The following is a 17,552-nucleotide window of genomic DNA, read 5'->3' as shown; positions in this document are numbered from 1 at the left end:
AAGGGCGGGAACGTCAAACTAAATAGGCGCTTTTTTCAAGTTAATTTTAATTTATTTGGTTTTAGCCCTTTTTTACGACATTGTTTCCTAATTTTTCACTGTGTTTGAGTTTAAAATTATATTTCATAAGTGTGTTCCGTAATAATGGACGATGACGACGGGGGTGAGGGCTTCAGCTCCGCCCCTGTGTCCGCTCCCATAATAATGGGAAAAAGAAGAATGAAGTCATCTGAATACGACGAAAGCCGCAAAATAAAAATGACTTTCATTAAAAATAAGCGCGGTCTTTTTAAAGACCACCATGCTCTTTACGAAGACCTTACAAAAAAAGAATACCCAGTGCTTCTTCAATCAAGCATCTCACAACCAAATAACAGAGTCCCAATGGACCTGTTAAAAATAAACAAAGCATTAAAAAATATTCAAGGGGTCCAGTATGTCAAAGCTGCTGGGAACTTTTTTGCTAAAATTTACTTTGGCTGTGCTCGGGATGCCAACGCTTTTTTATTAAATGTAAGTTTTATGGAGTTAAACAATTGGACAGCAAAAATACCTTACGATAGCATTGAGAGTCAAGGAATTATTCGAGCTCCTGTGGAATTGAACGAAGAATCTCTTTTAGTAAATTTAAAAGCTTCATGCACAATACTCGGAGTAAAAAGATTTCTCAAAAAACAAGAAAATGGAAGTGACAAGCCACTGCAAACTGTGCTGGTTACATTTTTGGCGTCTAGCCATCCTGATCACGTCACATACGAGCATATTTGGATGCCTGTTTCGGATTATATTAGACCTGTGTTACAGTGCTTCAAATGCTACAAATTCGGACATGGAAGTGGTGCCTGTAAAGCCACTCAAGTTTGCTCTATTTGTTCAGGCAATCATTTTTATAAGGAGTGCAGCACACCCAACATCTTCAAGTGCTCCAACTGCAGTGGGCCACATTCTGCAGTTTCTTACTCTTGCTCAGTAAAAGCAGCCAAGGTTGCTGAAGTAAAAAATAAGATCATCGGCAAGCAAACATCATATGCAGCCATACTAAAGAATCCTGTTATTAAGAACCCCGTGACCTCTTCTGACATACCTATATCTGCGAAGACCCCTCAAGGTAGGGCTTTAATTTCAGACATTATCAACTCAGAAATTGTCATCAGAACCATTACAAAAACTTTAATAGAATTGTTAAAGAAAAAGGATTCTAAATCCCCTTCTGGACCTATATCTACTCAATTAATTAAAGAAATGCTAGTAACAAATTTTACATCATAATTTATGGATAGTTCTACTCAATCTTATATGCATAATTCTGTTGGTCAGTTTAATATCATTCATTGGAACTCTAGAAGTTTATTTCCTAAATTAGATCAACTTAAAGATTTCCTCAGTAAACTTGACAAGTGTGTTGATATGATTTTATTCAATGAAACCTGGTTAACTTCACATAAAATCATCAAATTACCTGGATTTAATGTTATAAGAAGAGATTCCAACCACCCACATGGTGGGGTTGCTATTGCATTACGCTCTAAGTATAAATTTAAAATAATAGACACAATTTCTCAATATCATTTTCAAAATATTTTAATTACAGTTTACATTAATAATTTTTCTTTTGACATTCTATGTGTTTACATTCCTCCACCACCAAATGGTAAGTTCACTATTAATTTATTGAAAGATTCATGTTCTAAATTTGTTTCAAATAATTATTTAATAATTGGTGACTTCAATGCACATCATGCTTCCTGGAGTTCAAGAGTCAATGATAGAAGAGGTAAAGCCCTTCATGATTATGTGGAAAGTTCTGAGTTGGTTTGTTTAAATGATGACACAATCACGACCTTTGCTCCATTTGGTCAACAAGGTAATGTATTGGATCTAGTATTCGCATCCCCTGCTCTTAGCTCTAGTTGCACAGTTTCTGTCCTTGATGATTTGCTCAGTAGTAATCATTTCCCTCTATTTATTGAAGTCTTTAACGATGCTTTTATTTCTTCCTCTGGCCCGACCACCTTTTCAATAAATCAAGTTGATACACTAGATAATACCTCCTTAGCTAACATAAATTTTAATAAGATTGACTGGTCAAAATTTAATAAGTTATGTGAAAGTGAGTTTTCAAGTTTTAGCTTCGCTGATAACCCTCTTGAAAATTATAATATGTTTTTGAGTATTTTACATGACATATTAATGACTTTTGACAAAAAGTGTTACTCGCACAAAAAACGGATTTATTCCAAAGCTGTTCCTTGGTGGAATGCTGATTGTGACCGCGTAGTTTTACAAGCCAAAGTTGCTTTATTATCGTACAAGCATTATCCAAATATGGAAAACTATATTATTTTTAAAAAGCTGGACGCTTTGAAGAAAAGAACTTTATATGAAATAAAACGTTCAAGCTGGATGAATCTTTGTTCATCATTCAATCGAATGACTTCGAGTAAAATTATTTGGGATCACATTCGTAGATTTAAGCACGCTAAACTCAATAATATTTCAACGTCTTCAAGTTTTTTTCAAAATTCCGCTAATGCATCTTTGTTTTTGGATTCGATAGCTGGTTCTGAGAATGAAATTTCCGAATCTAAGTTACAAGATTTTTTTAACAGCCACGGAAAACCGGAGGCTCAATGGCTGGTAGACCCATTCTCTATGGGCGAATTTGCGACTGCGTTAGAAAATAAAAAGGAAACCTCCCCTGGTCCTGATTTCATCCCTTATAAAGTAATCAAAAATCTTCCCCAGTATGCCAAGGAAATTTTATGTCAAATATTTAATGATCTTTGGCAAAACAACTGTATTCCTCCCATTTGGAAAACTCAACATGTAGTACCGATTTTAAAGCTTTACAAGGATCCCAACTGTATCAATTCTCACAGACCCATTTCTTTAACTTCTTGTTTTTCGAAAATTTTCGAAACTATGTTAAAAAACAGGTTAGAGTGGTTTACTGAAAATAACAACTTAATACCAAGTACTCAATACGGATTTCGTAAAGGTAAAAGTACAATAGATAACTTAAGCTGTTTGATTGGCGATATTAAAAATAACTTCCATAATAATCAATTTACATTAGCGGTATTTTTGGATATTAAAGGGGCTTTTGATAATATAGATCATTCCTACCTTATTGAAAGTCTACATTCTTTAGGCTTTCCAGGACATGTTCTGTTCTGGCTGTACAATTTCCTGAACAAGCGCTCTATGTTTTTGAAAATTAAATCTAGTTTATTTGGTCCTAAAATTTCTACAAAAGGTACTCCTCAAGGTTGCGTTTTATCACCTCTCATATTCATTCTTAGTTTAGTATGTTTCATAAAGAAAATTCCAAATTCTGTTAAACATTTATTCTTTGCTGACGATCTTGTTCTCTATGTAAACTGTAATGATATTAAAAGTGGTGAATCGGTTATGAATAGTTGTTTGTGTAATATTTACGATTTACTTACAAATTCTCTAAAACTTGAGGTCAATATTTCCAAAAGTTCTGCAATTTTATTTTCCCAAAATGGATTGCATTACCCTAAAGTTTTATACAATTATGATATTATTCCTGCTCAATCTTTCGTAAAATATGTTGGTCTTTCTCTAGATTTTGATCTTTCGTGGAAAACTCATATTGATGTTATTTGTAAAAGAGCTGAATTAGGTTTGAATATATTAAAATCGCTAACTGGAATAAAATGGGGAGCTGATCCCAAAGTTTTAAAAACGATTTACATTGCAACAATCCGAAGCCATTTCGATTATGGCTGTATGTTCTTTTCGGACGCAAATTTTTCTATTCTTAAGAAATTAGATAATGTGCAAAATAGAGCATTACGAATAATTACTGGTGCTATGATGTCGTCTCCAATTAATTCCTTGGAAGTTGAGGCTGGTATTGTTCCTCTATTCATACGAAGAAGTTTTATATTAGATAATTATTGCCTTAAGCTTATTAGCCGTGATAATCAAGTAACTTACAGGTATTTGAAGTATGCAAATATTCCAAATTATAATTTAATTCCGCTTCCTAATTCTTCATCCATATCCAGTGCCTTAACGTACTTGAATTTTGAATTTCAGGATGTGGTATTTTGGTCTACTCTATTGCCTTGTTTCGAATATAACTTTCATGACATGTTGAGAGATGTGGCTGTTGATCTAATCAAGTTTAAATCTAAAAATGATTTTCTGGAGTTCCTTGAAGATAGGACTGATTTTGTTAAAGTGTATACAGATGGCTCTAAAACTAAAGATAGAACTAGTTTTGCATTTTTTGATTCGTCCATGAACATAGGATCAGTTTATAAATGTAGCAATTTTTTCTCTGTTTTTTCGGCAGAAGTACTAGGTATTATATATGCTTTAGAGCACATTCGAGTAAATTACTCTGCAGGGGACAAAATTCTAATTCTATCTGATTCAATGAGCGCCTTGCAAGCTCTTAAAAATAAATGTATTAGTGCATCTGTAAATTATTTAATTTATAAGTTAAGAAGTTGTTTGAGTTCTTTGTATTTCAGAAATATATTTATTGAATTTTGCTGGGTGCCAGGTCACTCTGGTATTGTGGGTAATGAATTTGTTGATAAATTAGCCAAATCTACAAAAGATATAAATATTTCCGATTTTAAAGTTCCGTACTCAGATTTAGTTTATTCAATTAAACAAAATATGATGAAACGTTGGTCTAATTACTTGTCTAAGTCCAGAGAAACGAAAGGTAAATGGTTAGCTGAAATAGTCCCAGTACCTAGTACTAAATCTTGGTTTGATAATTTTAGATTCTTCCCGGGAAGAGCCTTTATATCGATTATTTGTAGATTACGTATAGGCCACGGCCATTTTCCTGCGCATCTTTTTAGATTAAAGTTAAGTGAATCAGCTGCATGTACTTATTGTAATTCTGGCATGTGTGATCTAGATCATATTTTTTTTAATTGTCCTGAATTCAATCAACAGAGATTATTGTTTAATGCATTATGTAAAGACACAGGCTTAAAATCTATTCCTAATTCCATTCAAGGTATTTTAAAGCTTCCACAACTATTCTCAATAGTGTATAATTTTGTACTTCACACTATAGAACGACTATGAATGTATAATTCATGAATGTATCATAGGTCTCCTGCTTATGTGCAAGTTTAATTATTTTTTTATAACGACTCATGTTCTTTTTTTGTTGTTTGTTGAAAGAAAACTTGTAATTTTTTATTTTTTTTATAGTAAGTTCTTGCAATTCATTTTGTCATTAATTTGTTGTTTTCAATGATTTGTAATTGTTTCTTGGTTTGGTTTGTTTCTTTTATTTGTGTTTTTATTGTAAGTTCTAGTTCATGTACTATTTTTTTGTAAAATTAGTTTAAGCTGATGGCCGTGTTGCCAATGCTTTCAATAAATTAAAAAAAAAAAAAAAAGTAGTAGTTTTATTTTTCCAAATGGAAAGGCACAGGTATCATACCACACAGCGTAATCTTTTATATGTACTTTTTATTTTATGAAATATGATACTATGAAATGGATTGAAGTTGATTAATCTATGAAACATGACATGAAATGAAATGAGATCTCAGTAAAATTGCGGTCATTTACTGAGATTTTTTCAGTGGACTTTTTGGAGCAATTAAGTGTATAATCTATGTTTTGGAGGATCCCATGGAGTTAAGAATAGTAACTCCATGGAGGATCCCGAGAAGTTAGGTGAATGAAGTTAGCCCCTCAAAAAAAAATTTCTTTCCTATTTTCTACTTATTTTCTATTAATTCGTTTGTTCATCATTTGTTCTTGATTGTTCACTGTTAATAATTGTTTGTTCTGCATTTATTTATTTTAAAAAAATTATTAAAAATATATGTACAAGTTAGCCCCTCGATTGCAATTTTTTATATTTTTTCGTCCTTAATGACTCGTAAATATTCATTTTCGATTGTTCTTGTATAAAACACGTTTGTTCTCTTTCGAAATTACTCGTTTTTTGTTTAATTTACTATTTGTATTAGTTGATTAAATGTATGGAAAATATGTGTACTGCGCATGCGTCAACTATAATGCCTAAACTTTCTACACGGTTTTAATCGTGAAAAAAAAAACAAATATTAATCCTGAAGGAGCAATTAATTGGTATATAGTTTAATTAAAAAAATTAAAAAATAAATAAATGAATAATGTACATTGGCGTAAAGTTAGACCAAATACATTTTTTCCATCCTCCTATATACCTATCGTTATATATGAAGGTATAAAAAGATAGGGAGTCCACAAAGTCCACATACTAATATAAACAAATAAGTAAATAATATGTTCATTATTTATCTTTCAAGAGATAATGTAGGTATACATTATAATAACTTTTTTACACAGTCGAAATTATATTCCTAACATTAGTAAAATAACATTTTAATCATTTTTTTATAGGTTATGTATTGAAAGTGTTGGAAAATTATTTCATGTTTTAGCTGGAAAACGACATTGAGAATTATATGCAATACAAGATAATGGGCTCCATCAAATGAATTCGAATGAAACCAAACTGTTTACCATTCCAAATTCGATTGTCGGGCAGATAGAAAACGAAAATTCACTCAAAGTGAACCTCGGCCTGCATTTGTGAAACGGCAAACACTCACTATTGTCAAAGAGATTGAAGAGACGACTAAAAATGAGATGTGTTATATTATTATACCTTTGCCATCTTGTAGTCAAGGTAGGTGTAACTGTCAATAATTAGTAACACTCACAGATCTCATAATCAAATAACAATATCAGAAAAAAGGAGAATAGTTAGTTAGTTAGTGGAAGTAGTCAAAATGGGCAAGTGGACCTCAGTTCCTATTACATAAGGTACTAGGAAGTTTGTGATAATGAAAATTTATCACAGTGTAATATCACTTACTTACTTTAACAGTGAAGAAAACATTGTGATGAAACCTGCACACCTAAATGTTCTTAGGATTTTCTAAGTGTGTAATCCACCAACCAGCACTAGGCCAGCGTGGTGGACTAAGGCCTAAAAACCCTCTCAATGGTAGTGGAGGCCAGTGTCCAGCAAGGGGATATATTATATGGGCTGATGATGATGACTAGGAAGTTACATACTACTACTACTACTACAGTACACATATAATCCTATATATTTACAAACTATAAGTTTGTTGGGTACCTAGAAATTGCTAACATTATTTCATATTTCCAGATGTCCAGCCACTTGAAAATAAGTGTAGTAATGACAAAGCTATCCAAGTAGCTCCAGCAGAGGAACACAAAGGCAAGGCAAGTGTGTATTTCCACATCACCCCTTAATATATCTGAAGCAAGTACAAGTAAACAATCAGAACCAGCAAAAAGAAAACTGTTGTTCTTGAGGACAAATTTGACAGTGATGAGTCAAATGCACCAGCAACAGAAGGATCAACTGTTGACTATGAGTTATAGAAGAAGATTAATTAATATTTATTTAAATTAATATTAATGAATATTAATTCTACTTATCGTGCAAAATTTGTGGTCAAAACATATATGTGTATTTTATAAATAAATATTCATTCTCAGTATTAATGTTGTTTTAATCTTCGATTGAAAAATTTGTTCATATTTTCGAATAACATAAACACGTGACTTTAAGCATAAACATATTTTTTAGGTAAATACTTTATTTAGCTTTGCTGGATTTATCCAAGATTTCGACATACCAAAATTTCATACAGGAAAGACAGAGATAGATAGCTATCTGATTGAATACCCTTGTAGAATTGAGCTTCGAAGAAAGCTCTTTTCTTCTTCTCTTCAAAGTTTATTCTTATTCTTTATTAGAATTTATTCTAGTTTGCACAGCTTCTCTAACCGACACTGCATGGAATAAATAATCATTATAATTATAAAATATATTTCTGTTTCCATACCATACAATTTTCATAGTTCAAATATTAATTTGGATTGATATGAATTTATTTCGAAATAATTTGTATTAAACATTTGTATTTCCTCAAAATTTCTATTTTTATAATAATGACTGTGACCACCCCATAAATCAAAAAATTAAAAATATTAAAGATAACTTATTTTTAAATAATAGATTAAAAATTATAAACAAACGTATTAAAATATTATATTATGTCTATCATTCTTAAATAATTCAGTAAAGAAATAATTTTCGCATCACCGTATATAATTAATATGAATAATAGGGTATTGCCCACTATGCTAAAAAAAAATCATAAATTATGTTTTTTTGATAGATCTACAAAAAAGCAAGTGAGTAATGATATGTTTCCATAAAAAAAATGGAAAAAAAAATTAAAGAAAGATATTATGCACAAGTTCAAATGAATATGTATTATGCTAAAAGTAAAATTTGCTACTTTTGTGTAGCAAACAAAAAATAATCAGGTCACTATAATTAGTATTGATTTTGATCCCGAGTAAGTTGCACAGTTGTTAGGTAATGTAGTTTCTTTTTGGAAGAATAACATTTTTTCTAATCTTACACAAAAATGTAATGTTAAATACTTAAAAAAATCTTCATACCTATTTACCTTTTAGGGAGTACAAAATATTGATGTGTACAAAGTGAATGTGATTTAATAAAAATAATATTTCAATTTAAATATGTTTTATTTAAAAATTATTCCTAACATACAGGTACAAAGGTTACATATTATTAATCTTTATTCCTTTTCATATATATAAGCCCATATTTAGCACATTTGTGGAAAACAGAATCAAAATAATAATGAGTTGCTAGCCATACAAGACCAGCATAGAAGTCTTATTAAAATCTGTTCAGTAGTTTTTGAATGAAGAGTGAAAATACAAAAATTCCTATTTATAAGTAAGGATTACTTATTTAATTATAGGTACTTAGTTAATTGTAGGTGGCAAACTATCTAAAAACTTTCTATTTTCCACCAAGTTGACATCAATTATCCTTCCTGCATATATATTTATTGTATTGTTTTTTTTTATACTGTAACAAGGGGTGATATTACATTTGCAATTTCTGGGAGTTTGTTGAAAAATATATTGCTTGCTTGACTTACAGATAGATCGAAATCATCAGCCAATTGAGAGAATGTTCTATTTAATTTTATTCTCATCAAACATAATATAATATTTTGTTCAGAAACATTTGTATGTTTCTCAATCAAGCCTATTATGAAAATAATTCTTGTGGAAGACCAATATATAAACGTGGTTTATTTTTCACTTTAGATAAAGTTGTTAACACATTCATTTTTTCAACTTTTTTAGTCTTCTTGAGAGCTATAGTCTGCAGTGCACAAGTCTTTGATGGAGTGGAGATATAGAGAGATAACTCATAGTCAACAGTTGATCCTTCTGTTGCTGGTGCATTTGACTCATCACTGTCAAATTTGTCTTCAGGAACAACAGTTTTCTTTTTGCTGGTTCTGATTGTTTACTTGTACTTGCTTCAGATATATTAAGGGGTGATGTGGCAATACACACTTGCCTTGCTTTTGTGTTCCTGTGCTGGAGCTACTTGGATAGCTTTGTCATTACTACACCTATTTTCAAGTGGCTGGACATCTGGAAATATGAAATAATGTTAGCAATTTCTAGGTACCCAACAAACTTATAGTTTGTAAATATATAGGATTATATGTGTACTGTAGTAGTAGTAGTAGTAGTATGTAACTTCCTAGTCATCATCATCAGCCCATATAATATATCCCCTTGCTGGACACTGGCCTCCACTACCATTGAGAGGGTTTTTAGGCCTTAGTCCACCAAGCTGGCCTAGTGCTGGTTGATGGATTACACACTTAGAAAATCCTAAGGACATTTAGGTGTGCAGGTTTCATCACAATGTTTTCCTTCACTGTTAAAGTAAGTAAGTGATATTACACTGTGATAAATTTTCATTATTACAAACTTCCTAGTCTTCTTCTTCTTCCAGTGCCTCTTCAATCCTGAAGGTTGGCCGTTAGCTTTCTATATTCGTTTTTATCTGCAGCCAGCCGGAACAGCTGTTCGACGGAGGCAATACCGGTCCACTCCCGGATATTCCTTGTACCTACTTCCTTCCTACTTCCTAGTACCTTATGTAATAGGAACTGAGGTCCACTTGCCCATTTTGGCTACTTCCACTAACTAACTAACTATTCTCCTTTTTTCTGATATTGTTATTTGTATAACGTAGTGATTACTTGCTCAGTGGTTATTTGATTATGAGATCTGTGAGTGTTACTAATTATTGACAGTTACACCTACCTTGACTACAAGATGGCAAAGGTATAATAATATAACACATCTCATTTTTAGTCGTCTCTTCAATCTCTTGGACAATAGTGAGTATTTGCCGTTTCACAAATGCAGGCCGAGGTTCACTTTGAGTGAATTTTCGTTTTCTATCTGCCCGACGATCGAATTTGGATGGTAAACAGTTTGGTTTCATTCGAATTCATTTGATGGAGCCCATTATCTTGTATTGCATATAATTCTCAATGTCGTTTTCCAGCTAAAACATGAAATAATTTTCCAACACTTTCAATACATAACCTATAAAAAAATTATTGAAATGTTATTTTACTAATGTTAGGAATATAATTTCGACTGTGTAAAAAAGTTATTATAATGTATACCTACATTATCTCTTGAAAGATAAATAATGAACATATTATTTACTTATTTGTTTATATTACCTATGTAAACTCCCTATCTTTTTTATACCTTCATAACGATAGGTAAGAGGATGGAAAAAATGTATTTGGTCTAACTTTACGCCAATGTACATTATTTCATTTATTTATTTTTTAATTTTTTTAATTAAACTGTATACCAATTAATTGCTCCTTCAGGATTTATATTTGTTTTTTTTATTCACGATTAAAATCGTGTAGAAAGTTTAGTTGACGCATGCGCAGTACACATATTTTGCATACATTTAATCAACTAATACAAATAGTAAATTAAACAAAAAACGAGTAATTTCGAAAGAGAACAAACGTGTTTTATACAAGAACAATCGAAAATGAATATTTACGAGTCATTAAGGACGAAAAAATATAAAAAATTGCAATCGAGGGGCTAACTTGTACATATATTTTTAATAATTTTTTTAAAATAAATAAATGCAGAACAAACAATTATTAACAGTGAACAATCAAGAACAAATGATGAACAAACGAATTAATAGAAAATAAGTAGAAAATAGGAAAGAAAATTTTTTTTGAGGGGCTAACTTCATTCACCTCGAGAAGTTTATGCCATAGATATGATATTTAAATATTTTTTTAAGGGATTTTATGATCTAGTAACAAAGACCTTTAGGTCAAACATTTAAACATAATTTATGCTATACACAGGTTAATTTAATGAAAGTTTATATTATTTTTTGTTGCAGTTTGAATATAAATGTAATGGCAGGCAACACTTGACACATGATTACAGATTTTGAATATTAGAATTATTTTAAATGTTTAAAAAACAGATGATTGTCTTCTCGTAAGAAAAAGTCAGTACTTCTAATCTGGACATGGTCAAAGCAACATGTAAGAGTTTTACAAAAATATAAAGATAATAATTTTATAATGGTGTAACAGTGTTCAAACTATCTGCAATATAATTATAATGAAGCAGTGTGTTTTTAAATAGCCCCTCATCACCTACAGAACCCAATCCCCTCAAATTTAACGGTCCAACATTTTTCATAAAAATTATACTAAAATAAGACATGACTTAAAAGTGTTAGTTACCAGGTCACAAAAATCCTTAAATAAAAAAAGTTGAGAGCACTGATTGTCAGATTTGTCTGATGTCAAGCAATGACAAGCATTGAAGCAACGGCAGTAAAAAGTTGAAGCGATAAATTATCAAGCAAGCAAATTAAGCATTTGTCGCCTGGTTGATTGAATTTAATATATAACTATGGCCGACGATCTACGAAATTATACCTTACAATTGCAACAGGTAGGTAATATACATTATACCCAAAATATTTTTGTTTACCAAATATTTTACTCACTCTTGATGGTATTTTTCTTAGGTGGAGGCAGCGTTATTAACGGATCCACATAACGAAGAACTTTTGAAGTTAAAGGCTGATTTAGAAGAAGTAATTGAATTGACACAAGATTTAATTAAGACTCAAGACGGTGATTCAAAAGTCTCTAATATTCATGGTTCTAGTAATAGTGATGATGTTACAGCGTCCCTGTTGGCTGCAGAGGAACGAGATCCTGCAACTAGGAACTATTCTAAATGGATTATTGGCGAAAAATGTTTGGCAAAATGGAGAGCTGATGGAATGTAAGAATTAAAAAATGCTTTATTTCTGGAACTACTGTACACTTTTTACATTACAGTACTTATAAGTTAAACATATTGTATGTGACAATTAAACCGATATTATAGTGATCTTAAAATTGTAGGTTTTATGAGGCTCTCATTGAGGAGGTGCTAGAAGACAATTTAAAAGTAAAATTTGATGGATACACAACCTTGGAAGTAGTCTCAATAACTGATATAAAGCCTTTAAATTCAGGAAGTAAAAGACCACATAGTACTGATGAGAGCAAGTAAGTAGAAATAAATATCCTTGTTTTATATTTCATGAGATACATTATAATGAATACTAAATTGACCCTTGAAATACAACTATCATCAAATAACAAAAATACTTACAATGTACTTAATATAATTATAATATTAAATACTTCAATTATATTTATATATATATCGTTAATATTCCATTTGAATCTCATGACTACTGTATCATTTGGTCCATATTGTATAGCTGTGCAGTGAGTTTTACTGTTTTTAGATATAATGTGATTCTTGTCAAGTCTCAATCGTTGTGTTTACTGAGTAAAAAAAAGTTATTTTAAAAACATTCAGTTAATGAATAATGTTAGATAGGTTAGAATTAATTCTTTAAAAACAATTGCATTTTTGCATTGGCAGTAAACACTGGTTACAAAATTTGTTTAAAATCAGAGTTATTGTGATTTACATTATTTTAATTGAGAATGACAATTTTAACTTGATGATATGCTTTGTGATGAGTCATTTATATGATTTTACCTGAAATAAAAATGGAATGTATAAATAAAAATGAAAATGGATAAATTTTGAATTTATTTGAAATTGTGTAAAATTTATTGGCAGCAGCCTTCTTAGTATTCTTTGTGTTCCGTACCATATTTTATTTTCCCTGATGCTGTAATGTACCAAGCAAGCGCTGAAACAATACTTTCATCTACATCATTTTGTCATTTTTGCATGTTCAAAACATATTTAAAGCTACTTTTACAGTATAATCTTGTAATTAATATTTTCATGATCAAAAAATCTGTATAGTATTAAGAAACAACAGAATCAAAGATGAAATGAAAATATTAAATGTGAGATTAAACCGTAATTTCAATTAATATTGTTATTGTTGTGGAAAATGATTAAATTGCAATATTTGTTTCAGACTTATTGTATGGTTATTTTTTTTATTTAATAGTATTGTTGTAAATTGTAGAAAGAAATACATTAATTGATGTTTTTCCACTTTATATTTAGTGCTTACTGGAGTCCATAGAAATCACATAATTAAATATAAACATTGACCTTACCACTAGTATATATAAGATAGGAATGATCCATATGAATTAGGAACTTAGGTAGGAAATAAAGATAAAGATAGTACAAGTAGTTCACTGAGTCTGGGGTCATATCTGTATCTGATATCTTTTGTGTTTTTTTTCCTCAACCTATTATAATAAGAGCATAAAAGATAACATCCACTGAAAGTCTAGTGAAGGAGAACTCCACTTTAAAAAAAAACAGATGGAATTTAAATTCACTAATATTATGTTTTTCTTTCCAGACATGGCAAAGGGTATAACAGAGAGTATTTAAAGAAAAAAAAGCAGAAGAAACAACAAAGATTCAAACAGATTGAAGAAGAACGAGAATCTGAGAAGAATAAGTGGTTATCATTTCATACTAAGGCTTCTAAAAAACCTGGTGTCAGAACAAAAAGTATATTTGCTTCTCCTGATAATCTGACAGGGAGAGTAGGGATTGGTACTTGTGGTATATCAGGTAAACCAATGACTGAGTATACACCTGGCGAAAAGTGGAAGAAAGGAGGATAAAAGCTTAAAAATAATTATAATTGTATCATTGTTTAGTTTTAATAGTCTACATATAGAAAATGGCAGAATATCGTTAAACTTCATCAAAACATTTATTTACTAGTGCAAAGGTTCAAATTTGGCCAGAGGCTGAACATAAATAATATTGAAAACATATTTCCAGGACTATTCTTCATTTATGAATGCACAGATAAATAAACTTTTTTGTTAATTTTGCTCTAACTCTTTACATTAACTTATTTCATCTAATGAAATTATCAGTATGCGTCTCCCGAAATATTTATACCACAACATGGCTTTGGATTTTTAATGCAGAAAATGAGAGCTCACGTTCTACCGATTTTTTTAAAATAATTGAGCAATAAGTTATAGTCTAGATTCCAGAGGATTATATGGCAAGGTAAAAGCATAACATTATTATTTATCTCAATAGTGGCCCTTAAGACCAGCCTTAGCAACTATCATTTACAATATTTTCTCAATGAAACAACGATGAAATATCCTATATGTCTGATTTGATATAGAATATAGTCACTTGAAGAGGAAAACGTCTTATCTTGAAAAAATATTGCTGATGATACCCTAAGCCTGTATATAGTTAAGCTAGTCAATAATTTGAAGTGACTTAGAACGAAAGATCTAAAGTACTAGATTGTGTTGTAATCAGTGGTAGGGTTGGGATCGCATATTTTTTTCTCTTGTGTTAATACTGCAATTGCAAATCTCTGTAAATATTTTACAGTACCAACCTATTGTATTATATGAGTTCTGTTATTGTCTAACGATATTTTGTCGAACTTTTAGACAGGGTGTAAGGAAACGGCTCTTGAAGTTGAACCGGTATAAATTACTTGTTTCTTAACATAAATGAAGAATAAAAAAACTTGGCTAATTACAAAATATAATTATTGTAAATACTGCACAATATAGAACTAATGTGTTCTTGGTAATTGCGTTGAGCCACTCATAGAATGTTGATGGTTGCCGACGCCGGGTGCCTATAATATATGTAAACTATAAGATATATACCTTTTTTTATTTATTGCTTAGGTTGGTGGACGAGTTTACGGCCCACCTGGTGTTAAGCGGTTACCGGAGCCCATAGACATATACATCGTAAATGTGACACCCACCTTGAGATATAAATTCTAAGGTCTCAGTATAGTTACAACGATTGCCCCACCCTTCAAACCGAAACGCATTACTGCTTCACGGCAGAAATAGGCAGGTGGTGGTACCTACCCGCGCGGACTCACAAGAGGTCCTACCACCAGTAATTATGCAAATTATAATTTAGCGGATTTTATTTTTATTACACGATGTTATTCTTTCACAGTGAAAGTCAATCGTGAATATTGTTGAGTACGTATTTCATTAGAAAAATTGGTACCCGCCTGAGATTGCACCGGTATTCGACCGGTGCATCGCTCAACACGAATGCACCGGACGTCTTATCCTTTACGCCACGACGACTTCTAATGTGTTGTGATTGGTATTACAAAAGTGCTACAATAATATTAAAGGTTTTATTTAATTTAGTTTTTTAAAAGGTAAACGAGCATATGGCTAATACTATTGGAAGTTGTCATTGTGGCATGGACATCAGCAATGCCTGGGGCATATCTAAGTTGCTGCCCGTATATAAATAAAAATTTAATACAAATATATCTTAAAGCGAATGAAAAAAAAAAACAAGAATGCTATAAAGTTTTTCGAATCAGTTTTTTTGTGTTATAGTGTTAAGAATCGCTTGCATCCCATCTGTGGCCCGGAGCTGTTCCCTCACACCTTGTGATTATATATGTTTGTAGTTTTGTAAAGGCCTAACTCACAAAGGTCAATAACAGTTAATGTGAGATAATTCCTTATAGGAATCCATTTAACTGTAAAACGACAAACTTTGGTTTTACAGCTTAATCACCACATGCCATTGTCGTTGTGTAACAGGTGATTAAGTAAACGATGTTTACGAATAAGCCGGTCATAAATCAGTTATGTGCGTGTCGAATATGACAGTAATACGCGTGTTTATTGAACTGGTAAAGCGGAAATAAAGTTTACATTTTACACAACTAAGTTGTTTTATTAAATCTTGCCTTCTTCCATCGCTTCATGGGTAAACACAGTAATAGAACATCTGCACAATCTTAAATGAGGCTGTTTTCAAGATGTTTGGCTAATGGCATTTTATATAACGGGTCTTTCTAATGCCCTCCTAACGGTAGTTTATTTAACGGGTCCATAACATGGTTTTCACTTTTGATGAGTACCTACCCTTCATCACGATCACGGGTCCGCCGTCAGACTATCAGTTTATCTGTGATCATACCGCTTGCAACAGCGCCGAAATATCGGGAATTCATTAAAATTGAAAATCGTGGTAAGAAACTATGGTAAATAATAGTCACGAAAGTTTAAAACAATTCGTAATAAATAACATTTTTTTTTATTTAAACAATCAATTTTTAAGCGGAGTTTGCACGTTATACATATTTTTTATCGAGAGAAATGCGGTATCTTCCAGGTACCATTATCACTAAATAGTTAGCATACCTTTCAGTAGGTATGGACCATTCAACCTCAGAGTGAGAGAGTTGGCAACAAGGCAACAAAGTAGTGGTGGAACAATCCCACCCTGTAGGCATCGTCTTAGTATACTCATTCTATCACCATGTTTGAAATAAAACTTAAAACGCGATTTCCTTTTAGCTTTCCGTTTAGCCTCCTTATATTTGGTCGAGATTTTAAATTTCTACATGATATATGATAGGAAATTGCGTCGTAGCGAATAAATATGTCTAAGTTTTGTTATCCGCTGTGAATTACTAGATTTCTGAATAGGTACTGCAGAAATTCGTTCTTTTGCCTTCTCTTTTAAGACGACCTCGACAGATGCTAGGTCCCTGTTTCAGTCAGGAGATAAAAGGACGGTATCGATGCTATTTTGTCACAAATGAACAAAATCTTATTACTGTCCGAACAGTTATAATAAATTGTCCCATTACAGTAATAATGGGTAACGATCTAAAGAGTACCTACTTTAGTCCTCTAAATTTTCCCTTATGTAAATATAGTTTCTAAATTAGAGCTATGTCAAATTTATTTGCTTTGAGCACACGCCCCAGAAGGGCTTGTTAACGCTAATTATGTTATAAATTTATTTGTACGCACCTCAGCGGCATTTTTCGTATTTTGTTAGGATGTCTTAAAATAAGCATTTTAACAAAATAGGCTGATCTTCTAGATAAAGGACATTGAGCCCGATTATCTCCCCGGGACACCGAAGGAGGCGATAGACCTACCCCTCGTATCCTACGAGGGAAATTTAGAGGATATTGTGTCGAGCAATATTTTTAGAATCTAGACGAACCCTGGACCAGTCGAATATGACGCTGTGTTGCTTTCAAAACTTAACTTTGGCTGTATAGAATAGTAAGATAAGTATGAAGTCATATTGTTCTCCCA

General features: G+C 31.6%; 3 protein-coding genes and 2 long non-coding RNA genes across 8 annotated transcripts; 4 read left to right on the top strand and 1 right to left on the bottom strand.

Annotated features, from left to right (window-relative positions):
- The first annotated feature begins 31 nt into the window (after nucleotides 1-31).
- Nucleotides 32-1,307, top strand: LOC149502947 (uncharacterized). Its single transcript, XM_089727377.1, has one exon. The coding sequence runs from the start codon at nucleotides 145-147 to the stop codon at nucleotides 1,267-1,269; it is 1,125 nt and encodes a 374-aa protein (XP_089583503.1). The 5' UTR covers nucleotides 32-144; the 3' UTR covers nucleotides 1,270-1,307.
- A 2,551-nt stretch (nucleotides 1,308-3,858) lies between these two features.
- LOC149502946 (uncharacterized) lies at nucleotides 3,859-5,194 on the top strand. The gene has a single exon (XM_089727378.1). It carries the CDS (start codon nucleotides 4,123-4,125, stop codon nucleotides 5,080-5,082), a length of 960 nt encoding a protein of 319 aa, XP_089583504.1. The 5' UTR covers nucleotides 3,859-4,122; the 3' UTR covers nucleotides 5,083-5,194.
- Nucleotides 5,195-6,073: 879 nt separating this feature from the next.
- LOC149502945 (uncharacterized) lies at nucleotides 6,074-8,588 on the top strand. Of its 2 annotated transcripts, XR_016323083.1 has the most exons (3): nucleotides 6,076-6,312; nucleotides 6,400-6,688; nucleotides 7,178-8,588. It is a non-coding gene; the product is annotated as an uncharacterized LOC149502945 (long non-coding RNA). The 2 variants fall into 2 exon arrangements; XR_016323082.1 differs by having other exon boundaries at nucleotides 6,074-6,688.
- LOC149502944 (uncharacterized) lies at nucleotides 8,577-11,210 on the bottom strand. 3 transcript variants are annotated; one of them, XR_016323081.1, is made up of 3 exons: nucleotides 10,644-11,206; nucleotides 10,213-10,459; nucleotides 8,577-9,528 (listed from the first exon to the last, which is right to left on the bottom strand). It is a non-coding gene; the product is annotated as an uncharacterized LOC149502944 (long non-coding RNA). The 3 variants fall into 3 exon arrangements; XR_016323080.1 differs by having other exon boundaries at nucleotides 10,213-10,500; nucleotides 10,588-11,194; XR_016323079.1 differs by having other exon boundaries at nucleotides 10,213-11,210.
- A 531-nt stretch (nucleotides 11,211-11,741) lies between these two features.
- On the top strand, nucleotides 11,742-16,159 carry Spf30 (Splicing factor 30). Its single transcript, XM_028182953.2, has 4 exons — nucleotides 11,742-11,910; nucleotides 11,987-12,249; nucleotides 12,372-12,518; nucleotides 13,817-16,159. The coding sequence occupies exons 1-4, from the start codon at nucleotides 11,869-11,871 to the stop codon at nucleotides 14,085-14,087; spliced, it is 723 nt and encodes a 240-aa protein (XP_028038754.2). The 5' UTR covers nucleotides 11,742-11,868; the 3' UTR covers nucleotides 14,088-16,159.
- Nucleotides 16,160-17,552: the final 1,393 nt, after the last annotated feature.

The sequence above is a fragment of the Bombyx mandarina genome, chromosome 05 (genome assembly GCF_030267445.1).
Source record: "Bombyx mandarina strain Sakado chromosome 05, ASM3026744v2".
In the NCBI taxonomy this organism is placed as follows: Eukaryota; Metazoa; Arthropoda; class Insecta; order Lepidoptera; family Bombycidae; genus Bombyx; species Bombyx mandarina.
Note: the sequence above shows the minus strand (reverse complement) of the source record. Positions and strands in the feature narration are given on the sequence as shown.